Source organism: Tamandua tetradactyla, chromosome 5 (assembly GCF_023851605.1).
Source record: "Tamandua tetradactyla isolate mTamTet1 chromosome 5, mTamTet1.pri, whole genome shotgun sequence".
Lineage (NCBI taxonomy): Eukaryota > Metazoa > Chordata > Mammalia > Pilosa > Myrmecophagidae > Tamandua > Tamandua tetradactyla.
In genome coordinates, this window is record NC_135331.1 from 85848296 (window position 1) to 85865747 (window position 17452).

The 17452-nt window shown below is 53.3% G+C and overlaps 2 protein-coding genes and 1 long non-coding RNA gene across 9 annotated transcripts; 1 reads left to right on the forward strand and 2 right to left on the reverse strand.

The window, feature by feature from the left end:
* The first annotated feature begins 105 nt into the window (after positions 1–105).
* On the forward strand, positions 106–11419 carry VARS2 (valyl-tRNA synthetase 2, mitochondrial). 3 transcript variants are annotated; one of them, XM_077161254.1, is made up of 31 exons: positions 117–199; positions 379–472; positions 634–861; positions 978–1059; positions 1174–1274; positions 1585–1706; positions 1818–1884; positions 2008–2105; positions 2733–2814; positions 2954–3073; positions 3526–3637; positions 4312–4400; positions 5009–5099; positions 5327–5454; positions 5559–5662; positions 5844–5925; positions 6222–6298; positions 6381–6456; positions 6743–6848; positions 7042–7112; positions 7246–7371; positions 7595–7699; positions 7854–7922; positions 8038–8116; positions 8235–8362; positions 8496–8648; positions 9316–9522; positions 10223–10334; positions 10481–10656; positions 10823–10951; positions 11061–11419. In XM_077161254.1, the coding sequence occupies exons 3-31, from the start codon at positions 661–663 to the stop codon at positions 11154–11156; spliced, it is 3189 nt and encodes a 1062-aa protein (XP_077017369.1). In that variant the 5' UTR covers positions 117–199; positions 379–472; positions 634–660; the 3' UTR covers positions 11157–11419. The 3 variants fall into 3 exon arrangements, with proteins under 3 accessions (XP_077017368.1, XP_077017369.1, XP_077017370.1); XM_077161255.1 differs by lacking the exon at positions 117–199 and adding an exon at positions 255–269; XM_077161253.1 differs by lacking the exon at positions 379–472 and having other exon boundaries at positions 106–199.
* LOC143684363 (uncharacterized) lies at positions 3281–11839 on the reverse strand. 5 transcript variants are annotated; one of them, XR_013176010.1, is made up of 6 exons: positions 11029–11839; positions 9505–10650; positions 8936–9006; positions 5827–8787; positions 5532–5686; positions 3281–3619 (listed from the first exon to the last, which is right to left on the reverse strand). It is a non-coding gene; the product is annotated as an uncharacterized LOC143684363 (long non-coding RNA). The 5 variants fall into 5 exon arrangements; XR_013176009.1 differs by having other exon boundaries at positions 5827–8326; positions 8646–9006; XR_013176007.1 differs by having other exon boundaries at positions 5827–5955; positions 6326–9006.
* Positions 11840–14957: 3118 nt separating this feature from the next.
* SFTA2 (surfactant associated 2) lies at positions 14958–15927 on the reverse strand. The gene is made up of 3 exons (XM_077161259.1): positions 15639–15927; positions 15294–15379; positions 14958–15147 (listed from the first exon to the last, which is right to left on the reverse strand). The coding sequence occupies exons 1-3, from the start codon at positions 15697–15699 to the stop codon at positions 15061–15063; spliced, it is 234 nt and encodes a 77-aa protein (XP_077017374.1). The 5' UTR covers positions 15700–15927; the 3' UTR covers positions 14958–15060.
* Between the last annotated feature and the right edge of the window lie 1525 nt (positions 15928–17452).

Below are 17452 nucleotides of genomic sequence, written 5' to 3' on the forward strand. Positions count from 1 at the left end.
GAGCGGCGCCGGCTCCTCCCCGCATCTACTGGCGCCGGTCGGCGTGGACTGCCATTGGGCCGCGGGAGGGGAGGGGAGGGACGAGGCCGGCTGCTGCGCATGCGCGGGATTGAGGACCCACCTCGAGGCCCCGCGCTGATCGCTGGTCACGTTACCGCGCGCGGCGGGCACCGGCGCTGTCAGGGCCTACGGCCGGCGGGTGAGAGTGCGCCGGGGCGGCTTACGGGAGTGGGGGGCGCTGCGGGGATCGGGGCCGCGCGGTGGAATGGGTGAGAAGGCTCGGGGCCTGGCGTACGAAGATCGCACTGACCCTGGCGGGACTCCTCGCCGGCTCTCGGGCATGCCAATGTCAGTCATATCTGAATTCCGCCCCCTCAGGTGTTGTCGGTCACCTCCGTGTCGTAGATGCATGGGTTGAGGGCCAAAGTCTCCGACTCTGCACCAAAGCATACCTCGTCTCCATGATTTCTGGGTACTGTCCCTGTCAATACTAAACTCCTAGAGGAAGGGTTTGTGTAGGAGAGAACGGATATTTAGAGTAACCACAGGGCAGTGCTTCTAGGAAGAAGGGCTAAAGAGGAGAGAATAGGAAGAGACAACATGTCTTCCTGATGTACATTCTGTCTGAAACAGATCTTGACCCGTTTCCAAGCACTCCTGATGCCTCATTTGTCTCTGGCTTCTTTTCGACCACCACTTTGGGGGCTGAGGCCTTCGTGGGGCCTCTCCAGGTCCCATGCCCTTTCAACCCAGCCGGAGCCCCATGGATCCCCCATCTCCCGGAGGAACCATGAAGCAAAGCAGAAGCGCCTGCGAGAGAAGCAGGCGGCCCTGGAGGCTGGGATAATCAGGAAGAGCAAGGTTAGGGGTCAGACAGCTTGCAATGTGGGTCTCTGAGAAGACTTGGGGAGGCTGGGGGAGATGGCTGCGATATGCTGGGAATTGCAAACCCTCCTTCAGTCTCTCTCTTTCCCCAGTCTCCTGCAGAATCTAGTAAGGCCTGGACTCCTAAGGAGAGAATATTGTATGAAATCCCTACAGAACGCGGTGAAAGGAAAGGTAACTGGGGAACTTTGAAGGCTTTTTCATTTACACACTTGTTGCTATTTGTCTGTTTAAATGCAGCATGGGATAAGGTTTGGTAATTAGTAGAGCTCTTCTCTGTCTCCACAGATGTATCGGGGTCGCTGCCTCCTGCGTATAGCCCCCAATATGTTGAGGCTGCCTGGTACCCCTGGTGGGTACGAGAGGGCTTCTTCAAACCAGAATATCAGGTCAGTACGTGGGAGGGAGGGGTTCTAAACTGTTCCCAGGACAGAGTGGCCTGTAAGGTTGGTGGGCACAGCTGACTTTCAGAATCTGGACCTTACAGCCACATTGCAGAGCTTGGTCCAGAAAAGACGAGCTTATCTTCTGCCCTTAGCATCTCCGAAGCTTTCTCTTGGCAGTTTCAACCCCCCACCCCCACCACTGCCCCCATTTGCAGGACAGTTCTTCCCTTAGTTCTTTCTGCCTTGAGGACGCCAGGGGGTGCTGTTCCCTCAGGTAACATCCAATCCTTTCCTGCCCTTTGACTTCTTTTAGGCCCGGCTGCCACAGGCCACAGGAGAGACCTTTTCAATGTGTATCCCACCCCCTAATGTCACCGGCTCCCTGCACATCGGCCATGCACTCACAGTGGCCATACAGGATGTCCTTGTGCGCTGGTGAGAGGGGCTGGGGGCTTCTTGAGTTCTTGGAAGGCAAGTAGAAAGTAGGAAAAAAGTGAGGATAAACATGTAAGCTTGGGCACTCATGTGGGGGGGCTTCTGTTGCAGGCATCGGATGCGTGGGGATCAGGTGCTATGGGTCCCTGGTTCAGATCACGCGGGCATCGCCACGCAAGTATGTCTTTTGCTACCTTTTTCTTTTCTTGTGTAAAAGAGATTTCCTTCTTTTCTTGTGTAAAAAAGAGTTTCTCCAAAGCAACCTGGTTCTCTGTTCATTTGCCCCCTAATTCTAATGTAGGCTGTGGTTGAGAAACAGCTGTGGAAGGAGCAGGGGATGAGGAGATACGATCTGAGCCGGGAAGACTTCCTTAGGGAGGTGTGGAAGTGGAAGGAAGAGTAAGTGGGATGGGAAGGAATGGAGGGGGCTGAGATATTTGAGGCTTGGGTCCTCAGCTACTTTCTTTCCTAACTTGTAGTCTGTGGCTCTCCCAACCCCAGTCCTAACATCCCTTAGAAACATAAGGTCTGAGGCCCCTTAGCACTTGCTGAGATTCTCCAGCCATTATGTATGTGTGTTTATGTACCTATATATGTGTGTGCATATATATACAATATATAAATATATATATACATATGCTTTTAAATTTTTTTCTTTTTCTTCTACTTATCCCATTTTACCTTGTGTAGATTTTACCAACCCTCCCACTTACCCATTCCCACTTTCCATCTGTTGAAATCACTTTTATTCTTCCAAGTCTGTTACCAAATGCCATCTTTTCTATGAAACTTCCTTAGATTTCACACATATTGGCTGCCCCCTCCTCTGTTATTGTAGAACTTTATGCTTGTTTTAGTATCATAGAAGGCTCCTTACTAGGTCTTGTGTTTGTCTCCAATAGCTTCTAGAGGCTGGGTCCATGCCAGACCTACTTTTTATTTCCCTCCAGCCCCCAGCATTGCTGGGCCTGGTACGTAGCAGCTGCTTGGGACGTGTTTGCTGACAAGTATTCTCTCTGGGAACAGGAAAGGTGGAGAGATCTGTGAGCAGCTCCGAGCTCTGGGGGCCTCCTTGGACTGGGACCGAGAGTGTTTTACCATGGATGCTGTAAGCATTTGATGCTTTGGTCCCTGCGGGTGTTGGGGTGTGGGTGGCGTTTAGAGATTTCTGCAGGCGAGAGTGTGGGCAAGCCTGTGGGTGAAGGGCTGTGAAGGGGCTGTGGATGTGAACGCTTAGGTCATTCTAGGGCTCCTCAGTGGCTGTGACTGAAGCTTTTGTGCGACTCTACGAGGCAGGGCTGTTGTACCGGAACCGGCAGCTCGTCAACTGGTCATGCTCTTTAAGATCAGCCATCTCGGATATTGAGGTGAGGTGGGGGAAGAGGAGAAACAGGTCTGTGGGAACTCTGAGGCAGGAAGGTAAGGTGGTTCAGAGCGCATCCTCTGGAGCCAGGCAGCGCATGTTCAAAGGTGAGTCCTGCCGCTTAACAGAGTGTGACTTCTGGCAGATTTGTTGGCCTCTTTAAGCCTCAGTTTCTTCAGTTTGTGAATTAGACATAATGGAAATGCTTACATCATGGGGGTGTTGTGAGGCTCAAATAAGAACACTGTAGTTTAAATGCTTGGTGAATATTTTACTGTAACTATCACTGCATGAGAATTTGGTGAAGGGAGAAAGAGAGAGGCAGCACCAGAATCTTTGAATGGCTCTTAGACAAAATGCAGGAAGGCCAGGGTAGAGGGGTGAGTGGAAGTGGGAAGCCTGGGTGGAAGCCTTGCAGAAAGGCTGCTCTCTCACGTGGCTTCCTGACACCTCCAGGTGGAGAACCGGCCCCTGCCTGGCCGCACGGAGCTCCGATTGCCTGGCTGCCCTACCCCTGTGTCTTTCGGCTTCCTCATTTCTGTTGCTTTCCCTGTGGATGGAGACCCTGGTGAGTGTGGGCCACTTACCTCTCACTCCGACCCATGTCAGGCTGGTGGGAACCACCGGATTGTCTCTGGTGATCTGCTGGGAAAGTGCATAAGCTGCCTCTGTGGTGTTTGTGTTCTTTGGAGCACTTCTGAGTATTCTGGGAGAGGTAAGAGAGGTGTGCATGGTGACTGCTCTCCAGGAACTGAGTCTAATTCTGCAGGGGTCTGCTATCCAGGGGAAACAGAAGACCAGTTCTAAAGTGTGGTCTGAACAGTGTTTTTACGAGTCCAGAGAAGGGACAGATAAATGAGCTGGAACAGTCAGAGGACGTTTCTTGTGGGAGAGGCTGGTTCTGCCCTGGGGACTGCACAACATTCATGATCAGGATAATTCCCTGGGGTCCTCTGGTACCAGATAAGGACTCTTAAGTGCTTTTAGTCTCTCCCCATTTCTCCCACTCGGCTGTTGAGGGTTTCCTTCACCCAGATATATTCTCAGGCCTCTTGTCACTGGCTAAGAAGGAAACCCTGGGCTCCTGTGGATACTGGTCCTGATAAATGACTCTAGTGATCCCTGGGGGCCTGTTCAACCTTGACTGTCCTCTCCTCTCCCTCTTCCTTACTGACTTCAGCTCTGTGGGGAGTGAGGGACGGGGCAATGACCAGCTCTAAGTGCTTGAACATTTGTCTTCAGAAGCAGAGGTTGTGGTAGGAACCACGAGGCCAGAGACGTTGCCTGGAGACGTGGCTGTGGCCGTCCATCCTGACGACTCCCGATACATAGTAAGAAAAACCTGCGTGCCCCACCACCCTGCTTTCCTGCCATAGGACCTCGTGTTCTTTCCTGTTAGAATGGTGACTCCTTCTTTTCTACTTCTTTCTTTTCCCAAGATTGCTCTTCTCATCTCCAACCTCCAGGGGCTCTGATTCTGCTCCCTTCTCTTTGTAGTATTACATTTTTTCTCTACTGGCAATCTTACGCTTCATCCGTTGCTAGATGAAGGCGCTAAGATAGGATTACCTATAGAAGGGCAGCACATAAGGTGGTCAAGTTCAGGGCTTGAAAACTGTGGCCCACGGGTCACATCCAGCCCACCGTCTACTTTGGGTGAGCCACACTCATTCACTCAAGTGTCAGCCACAACCACTTGGCCTGACTCTGCCACAGTGGCAGCCTAGAGTCATTGTGACAGAGACTAAATTTGCCTCTAGGCCCACAAGATGTTAAATATTTACCCTCTGGCTCTTTAAGGAAAAGTTTGCTGACTCCTACTGTCTTTCTTTACCATCTGGCCCTTCACCCCCTTACTTCCAGTGCTCCCATGCCCCAGCCCAAACCTTCCCCCTGCCCCGACATGTGCTTGTCCCTGATTTCTCTCCCCTCCCTTCAGCATCTCCATGGGCGACGGCTTCGCCACCCCTTGACGGGACAGCTTCTCCCTCTCATCACAGACCCTGCTGTTCAGCCACATGTGGGCACAGGTGAGTGGAGGGACGGGATAGAGAGAGAGCCAGGGGCTTCTGGGGGAGAGGAGAAGGAAGAAGGAAGTGGTGGGGGTAAATCCTCGTGGAGGGTAGTCTGAATGAGTGGTGGGGAAGGAGAGGAGGCATAGTCTGGGAAGGATGGGGAGGCATAGGCAGTGGCCATACACTGGGAAAGGAAAAGTCAAGGTCAAGGTTACGCGCTCACTGTGGTTCTACGTCCCCAGGGGCAGTGAAGGTGACACCAGCCCACAGTCCTGCTGATGTGGAAATGGGCGCCCGACACGGCTTGAGCCCCCTGAGTGTCATCGCCGAGGATGGGACCATGACCTCCCTCTGTGGGGACTGGCTGCAGGTGATAGCAGGCACAGAATCACCCCATCTTTTGGGACACCTTTCTCTCCATTTGCTTGTTTTTTAGAGGCCTCTCACCTTTAGTATTGCCACTTTTTTCCCCAGGGTCTTCACCGATTTGTGGCTCGGGAAAAGATTCTCTGTGCACTGAGGGAGAAGGGGCTGTTCCGGGGCCTGCAGAGCCACCCCATGGTGCTGCCTCTCTGCAGGTAATCACACCTTGATGCCTTCACCTAACAGTGGATGAAGACTGACAGTAGCAGGGGCTCTGTAGCCCCAATTAGAACACAAGCTATATCCCTACTGAGGCCCCGACACATGGGGTCCCGTGTTCTTGAGAGATAGGCATAGGGCAAAGGAGCAACAGACTAACCTTTGCTGCCCTTTCAGTCGTTCCGGGGACGTGGTGGAATATTTACTGAAGAGCCAGTGGTTTGTCCGCTGTCGGGAGATGGGGGACCGAGCTGCCAAGGTGAGGCTGCAGTGCGAGGAAGGACCTGGGCTGGGGTGGGGGCATGGGGGGCTTCCCTGAGAACTGGAATGAAGAAACAAGGCTGGAGGATCTCCTGCCCCAAAGATCTCACTACCTGGGGTAATTGAGAGGAAAACTGTGTGGGAGGAAGGCTCATCCCCTCACTCAAGCCTGGGATCTTTGCTGAGGATTTGGGAGGTCCTTTCTGAGTCTGAAAAGCACCTCTGTACTGCTCCATCCTGGAGAAGTACAAGTGCAGGAAAGGAGGCATTGTCGCAAGGCCCTTTCCTCTCTAGGCTGTGGAGTCGGGGGCCCTGGAGCTCAGTCCATCCTTCCACCAGAAGAACTGGCAACACTGGTTTTCCCACATCGGGTAAGGGTAAGGGGCGCCCCCATGGACCTGGAAAGGGGTGCACCCTGCTGAGGCTGAGAAGTCACTCGTATCTGCTTGGCAGGGACTGGTGTGTCTCCCGGCAGCTGTGGTGGGGCCATCAGATTCCAGCCTACCTGGTGAAAGAGGACCATGCGAAGGTTCGTAGGAGGAAACTGGTGGGAGTGTGGGACATGGCACAGTCTTATCCTGGGAGTCAAAGGGCTTCCAGGGCCAGTCCCAGCTCCCTGCCTTATTCACCTGCTTCAAGGGCTTAGTCACGGAGCCTGCTGGGCGACAAGAGCTCCTAGAACCCGAGTTCTTTCCTCTTACCCCCAAGACCAGCTGTCCAAGGACCACACAGAGAGCATGACAGCTGAGTGATGCTTTACACCTGTCGGTGGTCATCATTCTTCCCCGCCCTCTCTCCCACTCCATTCTTTCCAGGGCAATAAGGAGGACCGTTGGGTAGTTGGGAGGTCGGAGACTGAGGCCAGGGAGGTAGCTGCTGAACTGACAGGGAGGCCGGGGTCGGAGCTGACCCTGGAGAGGGGTAAGTACAGGCGCCTTAGTGGAGAGGGTGGGGTCTTTGAGGGGAGCAGATACTGAGATGGAGAAAGCTGGGGATGGGGCCAGCGGTCAGACTTCTGGTTGATGGGGGTTGAAGTGGGGCTGGAAGGGTGGGAGCAGTTGCTGAGGTTGTAGAAGCCCATTCGGTTGTCCCCATTTCTTTTTCTGTTTCCCAGACCCTGATGTCCTGGATACGTGGTTCTCTTCGGCCCTGTTCCCCTTCTCTGCTCTGGGCTGGCCCCACAAGGTGAGGTGGGTTGAGAGGGGAAGAGCCTGTGAAAGTGGGGATGATAAAGTGGGTGCTGGGTGCCCTGGAAAGCCTTAAGAAGAGCTGGAGGACCAGGGCCTTGAGCCTCTTACACGCATCTCTTTCCTCCTAGACCCCAGACCTGGCTCGTTTCTACCCACTATCACTTCTGGAAACAGGCAGCGACCTCTTGCTGTTCTGGGTTGGCCGCATGGTCATGCTGGGGACCCAGCTCACAGGGCAGCTCCCGTTCACCAAGGTAACCGCCCTTCTACACCCTCCCCTTTCTGTGACTCCCCAGTTTCCCCAGACCATACCCTCCCTTCTTCTAACCCTTAAGGCAGTGTTTTCCAAGTTCCCAATTTCTTTTTCCTGATTCCTTTTTCACCTTAGCCCCTAAAGTGCGGAGGCTAGAGATGCCAAGGGACTCTCCAAGGAAGGGCTGTCTGATCCCTCCTCTGCTGACTCTCTCCGTGCCCCAGGTGCTTCTTCACTCCATGGTTCGGGACAGGCAGGGCCGCAAGATGAGCAAGTCCCTGGGGAATGTGCTGGACCCACGGGACATCATCCGTGGGGTGGAGCTACAGGTCAGGAAGAAGACCCTGGGTGAAGGGTGGGCTTTGGGGGAGAGAAGGGAACCCAGGGAGAGGAGCCGGTGGGGAGGGAGGGAGTGTGGGGGGCAGTGGCATGACCCTCGTTAGGGCTGGAGATAGGCCCATGGATTACTCCCCACATTTCTAGGTGCTTCAGGAGAAGCTAAGAGATGGGAATTTGGACCCCGCAGAGTTGGCAGTTGCAGCTGCAGCACAGGTGAGTGGTCAGGTTCCGTCCAGCCCCGGAGACCACCCATTTCCTCCACAACTCACGCTTCTGGCCTGCACCCTCATGGACGTCTGACAGCCCTGTTCTCCCTCTCTGGTCGCAGAGAAAGGACTTCCCTCATGGGATCCCTGAGTGTGGGACAGATGCCCTGAGATTCACACTGTGCTCCCATGGAGCCCAGGGTAAGCCCTGGGTGTGGAGAGGGCAAGCAGGTCCCTATGGAGAAGGGGCAGGGGATGGCCCAGGTCTTTCTGGGCTGCTGCTGTTGCCACCTGCATACTCACCTGTTTCTCCTCCCAGGAGGCAACCTGAACCTATCAGTCTCCGAGGTCCTGAGCTCCCGACATTTCTGCAACAAGATCTGGAATGCTCTGCGCTTTATTCTTGGTGCCCTAGGGGAGAAATTCATACCCCAGCCTGCTGAGGAGGTGAGACAGAAAGAAGAGGTGCTTGTCGTGGCAAGGGTCAGAGGTCTGGGAAAACGTGGGTAGTGTCTAGAAGGAAAGGAGGCAGGGGGTTGGGGACTGAGCCACCCAGTCCTGAACCCCCTGCTGCCCACAGTTGTCCCCATCATCCCCTGTGGACTCCTGGATCCTGAGCCGCCTGGCCCTGACCATGCTGGAGTGCGAGCAGGCCTTCCTCGCCCGGGAGCTCTCGCTCGTCACCCACGCCCTGTACCGCTTCTGGCTCCACAACCTCTGCGACGTCTACCTGGTGAGTGAGCCAGGGGGCAGCACCGGGCATCTCCACTCCTGCAGGCCTGCCTCTGTTTCCCCAGGAAGTCTCTGATTGTCCTCTCAAAAGAGGCAGTCTCAATTCCCTTCTTCCCTATGCACTGTTGCCTGCTTGTCACCTGGGGGGAGACCAGGAGGAAGGGATAGTGAGTCTGACAAACTGGGTTAGGAAAGCAGATGGGAGGGTGTTCCAGTCCTTGAAATTCTGCGACTGCGGGCTGTGAGACACCCGGGAAGGAGCAGAGTGGTCTGTGGACAGGTTCCTACCTGGTGCTGCTGCTGGTGCTGGCTCAGGGCCAAACTTTGAGAATCACTGATCTCAATCATTGTTTTTCAACCTTTTAAAAAAAAACCCTTTTTTTACCCTCCCCTACGGCCCTTTTGATTAGCAATAACCTCAAAGCTTTTCTTTCTAAACCACATATGTTTCACTGGCGGTCTCCCCATCCACCTGAGCACCATGCCTTAGATGTCCCTTTATTACATGCTTCCGTCCTGCGACAGCCAATGGTATCAGAGATGCAACGTGCTTCTGCCCCTCCCTCTCCCAAGAGCTGCCCCTTCCCCCAATGTTCCCCATGGGGAGGGGCCTTGTGGAGGGAGAGGTGGCATGGGGCCCTGTCCTCTGACGCGTGGCTTCCCTGCAGGAGGCAGTGAAGCCGGTGCTCTCGCACTCTCCCCGCCCCCCAGGGCCACCCCAGATTCTGTTCTCCTGTGCCGACATTGGTCTCCGCCTCCTTGCCCCACTCATGCCCTTCCTAGCTGAAGAGCTTTGGCAGCGGCTGCCCAGCAGGCCGGGTTGCCCCCGTGCCCCCAGCATCTCCGTTGCACCCTACCCCACTGCTCGCAGCCTGGTGAGTCACACATGTTCGTGGCGTCTTGGGGTGGGAGCATGGCGGGGGTCTGGGGAGCAGTCTTTTAAAAGGGTCTGCTGCAGAGGTTCATTTCCAGCGAGGTTGGCGGTTACTGCAGTGTCTGTGGGAGGATGGGTTGTCACTGCAGCATTGCTGGGATCACATGGGGGTCTTAGAGGTCCAGAGAGTGGAATGGCCAAGAAAACGGACTTTGTTGTTAGACCGATACCGCCTGGCTGTGTCCCCGTGCCTCAGTTTCCTTCTTCTTTAAATTAGAGACGGTAATAGAGCATGCCATGGTTGTGGTGAGGGTGAGATGAGCTTACAGGGTGTCCTAGAAATCTCAGGTCCGTTTTAAGCTTTAATAACTTAAGAAGTGAAAGTGCTATAGAGTCACCCAAAAAGTTTAGAGTTAAAGTTTAACTTAAAAATGTTTTTACACTTGGTTTTGTGAGTTTTGGATAATGCATTGTTAATTGCAACTTATGTTTGCTATCTTCAGTCAGAGCAACTAAACACAGAGCAAGCTCTGATGATCTATAATCTTAAATGACACCCCCATTTTTTGCTGTGTTCCGTTCCTTGAGGAGAGGACAGATCCCTGAAGAGATGGAGTGGGTGGAAGGGGCCAGAGCCGGAAGAGTTTTGATAGTGAGTTTCCCTGAAGCCTTTTTGCCAACTCTGGGTGCCCTATCCCCAGGAGCACTGGCGCCAGCCGGAGCTGGAGCGCCGCTTCTCCCACGTCCAGGAGGTTGTGCAGGTGCTGAGGGCTGTCCGTGCCATGTACCAGCTCACCAGGGCCCGGCCCCAAGGTGAGACCCTGGTACCTGGGTCCCTGCAGGAACAAGGGGCTGGCAGGGTAGGGGGGCAGCCTGGAGGGGCAAGGTTAGGAAGCCAGGATGGAAAGGGAGGTGGAATCTGAGGCCTCGGCACTGACGATCTCTCTGCCCCTCCCCAGTGCTGCTGCAGAGCTCAGAGCCTGAAGAGCAGCGTCTCTTTGAGGCCTTCCTGGAGCCCCTGGGCACCCTGAGCCGCTGTAGGGCTGTGGGCCTCTTGCCCCCAGGTGTTGCAGCTCCTTCCGGCTGGGCCCAGGTTCCATTCAGTGACACGCTTCAGGTCTACATGGAGCTGCAGGTGACCAGAGAAGATTGAAGGAGAAGGGGAAGAATTGAGAGGAAATTCTGGGAGGAGGGGAAGGGGGCGGGTGCTATAAAGACAGGGAAGAGACTGAGAAATGGGGAGGAGGGAGGTGTTGGGTGGGCTGTGGATAACTGAGTCTTCTCTCCCTGTTCTGCCCCAGGGCCTGGTAGACCCCCAGACCCATCTCCCTCTGCTTGCTGCCCGAAGACACAAGTTACAGAAGCAGCTTGATGGCCTCATAGCCCAGAACCCAGCAGAGGGGGAGGCAGAGACTCAGAGGCAGCAAAGGGTGAGGGCTTGGGGAAGGTTACCCTGGAAGCCCAGCTCCCCAAGGGAAGGTGGGCTGTGCAGGGGCAGGCCTCGTACCTGGACCTCATCTTCTTCTCCTCCTCCTCCAGCTTTCTGTCCTCCAAATGGAATTATCAAAACTGGACAAGGCAGCCTCTCACCTCCAGGAGCTGATGGACGAGTCTCCCAGCCCCAGGCAGCTATGAGCTCCAGCTCTTACCATCCCTGTCAGTTTCCCTTCCTCCCAGACCTGCCTTTAAGGACAGACAGACACATCAGCCACCAGGGCGGGAGGCACTTCAGAGACTTTTGGGTCCACCTCCCTCATTTTGTAACTGCAAGCGTCCTGGCTTGGCAGGAGTGACTGCAGGCATCCTCAGAACGCTCACATTCCTGCCCAGGCCTCCTTCAGAAGGAGTCCCACCCTGGAAGCTCAGGAATGAGGAAATATAGATAGGCTTTATCCGGAGCACGTCTGCATGTGGTCTTTTCACCCCCTCTTCCCCTCTTACTTCTCAGTTCTTCCCTGATTGCTTAGTCTAGGAAAAGAGGAGATGGACCCTCTTTGCTCGGGTGTGAGCATGGAAATGAGCCTGCCTCTCTGGAGGAAGGGGGAGCTTTCTGGTGGTGGGGTAGGGTGTGAACACAGTGACCCTGGTTCTGCCTCTTTCCCAGCTTAACTAACAGTGCCCCGACTTCTGCAGGCCCTTCCTTTCTGCTTCACTCCAAATAGAAGCCTCCCTGCTCCTTGGCTTATCCCCAGGGTACTTATTAGAGCCCCAGGACTGAGGGACTGCAGGGCTGCAGGGTGTGCCCGAGACCCACTGCCCACATAGCCTTTGATGAGTTCCACACTCTCAGGTGCACAGACACCCATACTACCACCCCCCCCCCCCCCACACACACACACACCTTGTCTCATCTTACTGTATTTCAGGGGCCCAGCCCTTCCACTCCCAAGTCACATTTTGTTCAGCGTCTCTGAGTAGCTTTTATTTACAGAGGACCTATCTTAGGCTGGGTCCTCTGTGGTACTAAATATATAAGGCCATTTAACCCTCCCAAGAACCTAATGAGGTGGGTGTGAGCTCCATTCTGGAGATGAGGACGTGTTCGGAGAATGAAAGTAGGTTGTCCAAGGACTCAAGAGCTGGACCCAAACCCTTAAATGAGATGTGGTTTCTTTTTGGCAGCTGTAACAGAACTTCAAATATAATAGTTGCTTAGACAAGCTAAAATTTCTTTTTGCTGCTCTTAAGAGTGTAAGATTAACCTTTAATCTTATTTTTCTTCCATTCTGACACACTTTCCAACTCTGGAGCCAAGATCTGCTGCAGTGTCCACCACCAGGTCTACATTATCACGCCAAGGGAAGAAGGAAAAAGAGAAGGGGGTGGCACTTTCCTTTTTCTTGTCCCCCTACCCAACAAGCATTTCTTGAGCATCTGCTCAAGAACAGGTTCTGACACTGGATTCATGAGTGAATGAAGCAGACAAAGCTCTCTGCACTTGTGGTGCTTTCATTCTAACAGGAAGAGGCAGAAAGAGACAGAAATAAACTGTAGTATGTTTGAAGGTCATAGTGCTATGGTGGCAAAAAGGTAAAAGAAGGTAAGGGCATGAGGTTTATGTCTGGGTGGCAAGGGTGGTTAGGGAAGCACTCACTAGAAAGGTCAGGTTTAAGCAAAGACTTGTGGGAGGTGCAGGAATTAGCCATATGGACGTCTGGGAGAAGAGAATTCTAGGTAAAAGGCAGACCCAGTGTAAAACCAAGGTGGGAGTATGCTTGGAGGGTTCACAGGAGGCCGAGAGAGTGAAGGGGAGAAGAGTGGGAAGCAAAGTCAGCGAGGTAAGGGACAGGAAAGGTTCAGGGCTGTCCCAAATGGTAGCCACTTGACTAATTAAAATGAAATAAAATTAAAAATTCCATTTCCTCAGCCACACGTGGCTAGGGGCTATCATGTTGGTCACAGGTTATGAAAACACTTCCATCATTGCAGAAAGTTCTGTTGGAAAGTGAGTCTTGAAGTTTGTAAGCTATTGGAAGGATTCTGGTTTTCTTTTCCTCTGAAATGGAAGTTCCATTCCATTAGAGGATATTGCCTCTAATATCCTCTAAAGGATATTAAAGGAAGTTTGCATGCTTCCTTTCTGCTTGCACCCTCTTGGATAGAACCTAATCACATGGCCACACTGAGCTCCATGGAAGGCTAGGAAAAGTAGACAACAGTTAGACAGCCATGTGCTCAGCTAAAATTTACATGACTCCCAAAGGAAGAGAATGTCTATTATGGGAATAGCACCAGTCTCTACCATCCCCAGGTCCAGGGAACCCCAAACAGTTCTCTTCACTGCACTGTCCTGTCATGAGTCTTGGAAGAACATTTTTTGTAAAAAGAATTGGAAATCATTTGCTGGTGATCCCAGTGTATGAGACCTAGGAGCCAGGTTGAGGAGCAGCTAGCTGTCTGCTCCTCCAGCCCTTTTGGAGCTTCAGACATCAGTCCTCCAACTTGTTTACAGGCTACATGTCTGACTCATGGGTGACATCTGCTCACTGGTGCAGGTAAATCATGAAATACTGGTTTCCTTTGCAGCCCCCAGCTGCCTTTCCTCAAGGCTACTTATGCCAGGACAGTTGTAAAGGTGGCTGGGAGGAGTTATATATGTTTTTAACTTCACTCTCCAACTTTTCTGCATCTTCTGTGCTGCTCATGGTGAACTCTCGTCACTCCACTCCATGGTGCTGATTGGGGGTGGGAGTGGGGGTGGTGAGGAGGGTGAGCCAGGGAGAGTATTGTGGAAAATAGAAGGCAATCATCAATACCCGCAAATGGTCAAGTCTGGGCTGCCCACTTGCATTTTGAGAGCACTGGTGAGAAGTAAAGATAATCTCGAGGGAGTCAGATGAGTGCCTGGCTTCAGAAGAAAGCAGAGTAAGGAGGACTGAAGTCCTAAAGGGACTAGAACTTATGTGTTGGGGTCGAGCTCCCCTCCTAATAACACTTGCCATCCATGCCCACTTCCTATAGGACAGGCATTGCGGTATGTGCTTTCAAGTCCATTAGCCACACAGTCCTCACAACAATCCTACAAAGCAGGTGCTATTACTAACTCCATTTTTTTTGGGCGGGAGGGGGTGCATGGTCTGGGAATCGAACCCAGGTCTCCTGCATGAAAGGTAGGCAGTCTAATCACTGAACTGTATCTGTGCACCCTTACTAACCACATTTTGCAGACAACAACAACAACAAAAGATTGAAGCTCTGAGAGGATAAGAAACGGACCCAGATTTAAGCTATGTGACTGTTCCGAAGGTTGGCCAGTGCATGCTCTGTGAGGTGTGTCAACCCCACCTCCTTTTCCCCACCATTTGCCTAGGACAGACCATCCTCCCTCAAGGAATTGTCGAGTGGAACCCCTCATCCCTCACCTGAGCTGCCCCCCACCCCACCTTCCACCCTAACTGAAGTGTGTTGGTCCCTGGGGCCAGGGGGACCATGTCCTGGTGTGTTCCATCCACATCTCTGTGACCTCAGCCCCAAAGTTCAAGCAAAGGGAGATGAAGGTAAAACCTTGCTTGAGCCAAGACATTTGTCTGGTGCCTTCTCTGCAGGCGTCCAAACCTGACCTCTCCATTCCTAATGGACCTTAAACAAGTGACATCCTCTCTAAGCCCTAATTTCCTCATCTGTAAAATAGAATGATGATACCTATTACACACAGCTAAGGTTGCTGTAAGCACCAAAATGGGGAAGAATTATCCCTGGAATAAAAAAATACAATAAATGTTTGCTTTCCTTTAATCCTAGATGTTCTGAAGACCTCATCCTCAAGTGTGTGTGCTCCCAAACAGTAAATTACCCAGATTCCTTCCAGACCTTTGACACTGGTGTTGAGGGAGGGTCCATTCTGGAAACCTCTGCGTAACAGTGGGGAGTCCCTGACTTGGGGGGCCAACTCCTTTTTCCAGCTAGCCCTATGCTCACAGACACAAAGTCAAGTCACTGAATTCAGCATTTTTACTGCCACGCGTTGCAAACTGAGGGCCTGCCCAGACAACCCGGGCCGAAATGCCCACGCAAAGGGGGCGCAAGGCTTTAATTGCTCTCAGACGTTGCAGGTGGTATGGCGTCGGGATCCTCCACGATGGAGGGTGACGTTGGTCCCTGACGGGAGATGGAAGAGGAAGCAGAGCTGGAGAAAAGAAAGGGTTTGGGGTTGAGGTTTAGGGAGCACCTCACTCACCCCCGTGAGACAGCCAGACCACAGCAGGGTGGCTCAGAAAGACTCAGAAGCACACCAAATTCATGCACTCCACCTTTCCCCTCCCAATAAACTACCTTCTCGAGCAATTCCAGGAAGCTGGAATCATAGACATTTCCCAGGAAAGACTCCTTCAGTTTCAGTTGCAAAGTCATGCCCGGCCCTAGGGACCCAAAGTTATGGCTTAGGACCCCACAATCAGGGCCAGATTCCCTCAGAGAGGCGGGCACCCCTTCCTGCTCCACACCCCCTCTCAGTTCCTCTCCCTCCAACCCCCAAAAGCCCTCCCAGATCCTTTTGCATGCAGGGGTTCACCCCGGAATCCCTGGATGCTCAGGTCTGGGGTGACCCCATCTTTCAGAGACCAAGGAGCACCACTCCCCCTCCTCGGGCCTCTTCTCGCCAAGACTTCCACCCCTCACCTGCTCCGTGTGAGCTGCCCAGAAGAGTCAGCAGGAGAAAGATGGGCAGCTTGGTCCCCATCACGGCCACCTCACTTCTTCCACCCACTGACAGAAGATATCTGAGGCTCCGGCCAGCCTCTCCTTACCAGGCTTCCCTGCTACCCCCCACTCAGTCCTTAGAACAAGTGCTTGGGGGGAGGGGGGAATGGCAGGGGGAAGCCAGTGAACTGGATTTTCCAGTTCTGCCAGGATGGCTCTGAGGACCCAGGAGAGGCCATTCACTGGGCTCTCCAGGTAAATAGAGGCTGGTCCTCTTCTTCCCCAACCCTGCATTGCTCTCCCTTCCCCGTGTCTAGAGGTTCACAAGCCGGGCACCTAGATCCCACAGACAGGGAAAGCCAGAGTCAGGGAGGCGTCCCGGCTGCACGGGTCTGGGCGCCACCCGAGCCTGGGCCTCCCACTGTTCTTTAGGGATTAATTATTAACTGCAATTAATATCCATCATTTGTGCCACCGAAGGGCTCAGGAATGCGGGCCCAAAAGGGAGGGGTGGATTAAAGTCAAGTTTCTTCCCAAATCCAGTACCCTACTCCCTCGGCCAGGGTGGCTTTCTAGGTGAGGATCTGGGTAATGGGGAACGTTTTGTTTTAGTTGCTCTGACACATCCTGGATACTCAAGTGGAGACACAGTATCCATCAAATCCCTGGCTCTCTGCACCCCTCCCCACCTGCCTTGCACACTCACAAAAAAAAAAAAAAAAAAAACAGAAAAACCAACACCCTTACATGCCAGCGCTCAATATGTAAGACAAAAGGACAGATTTGCAGGCTTTTAGTATGGAAACTGAGTGGGGGACCCAGTTTTTTGCAATGGTTCTTTTAAAACTAGGAAACTAAGGCCCAGAGAGGGTAAGTGACTTGCTAAGGTCACACAGCAAATCAGTAGCAGGGAGATTAGAACTCCTCCCTCATTATACCAGACACACAGGGACATGCTCAACAGACTGGAACACACTCTGACCCAAGGGCACATGCCCCGTGTCTTCCCATCTGCCTCTTGACACTCATCCCACACACACCCTAACACAGTAGGATCCAGCAACAGGGAAATGGGAGGCAGAGAGAGATTGAGACCCTGAGCAGAGTCAGAGAGGATCCAAAAGCAAGACCAGGGAAATTGGAGAGGCAGAGACAGTCAACCCCATCTGTGTAAAGCAAGATCTCTAGGGTCTCCCAGACTTGTTCCGTAGAGCAGGAAGATCACAGTAGGAAAAATAAATGGATAAAAAGAGAAGCAGACACAGAACGTGTGAGCAGGGAGCACAGAGAAATGCTTTGGGGTAGTCTGACTTTTCCTCAGAAGAGAGTGGGGTCTCCCTCACCTCCTTCTCAGCTGGGCCCCCTACTCCTACATGATCAGAGCTGACATGGCTGCACGCCAGGCACATTACAAATGTGATCTCCTTTAATACTTAAGACGACCCTTTGAGGTAGTGCTGGAGAACCCCGCCCCCCCCCCGCCCCCCCCCCCTCCCCCCGCGTTATAGATGAAGAAACCAAAACTGAGAGCTCTGCTCAGATTTCGCAGCACGGGTGGTCTGGCTTCCAAGCTGGGCCCCGGCCACCACACCTGAGGGCCCCCCCCCCCCCCCCCCCCCCCCCGTGCCTCTCCTCCTCTCACCCGTTCCCCATCTAAGAATTGCAAGGCTTGGAGGGATGCAACTTACTAGGCAAGAGGTGGCTCCGGTATCCACACTCCCACCCTGTCCTGGGGTCTCCACAGGGTCAGCCACACGGTGCCCAGTCCTGATTGCCTCCCTCCCCCATCTCTA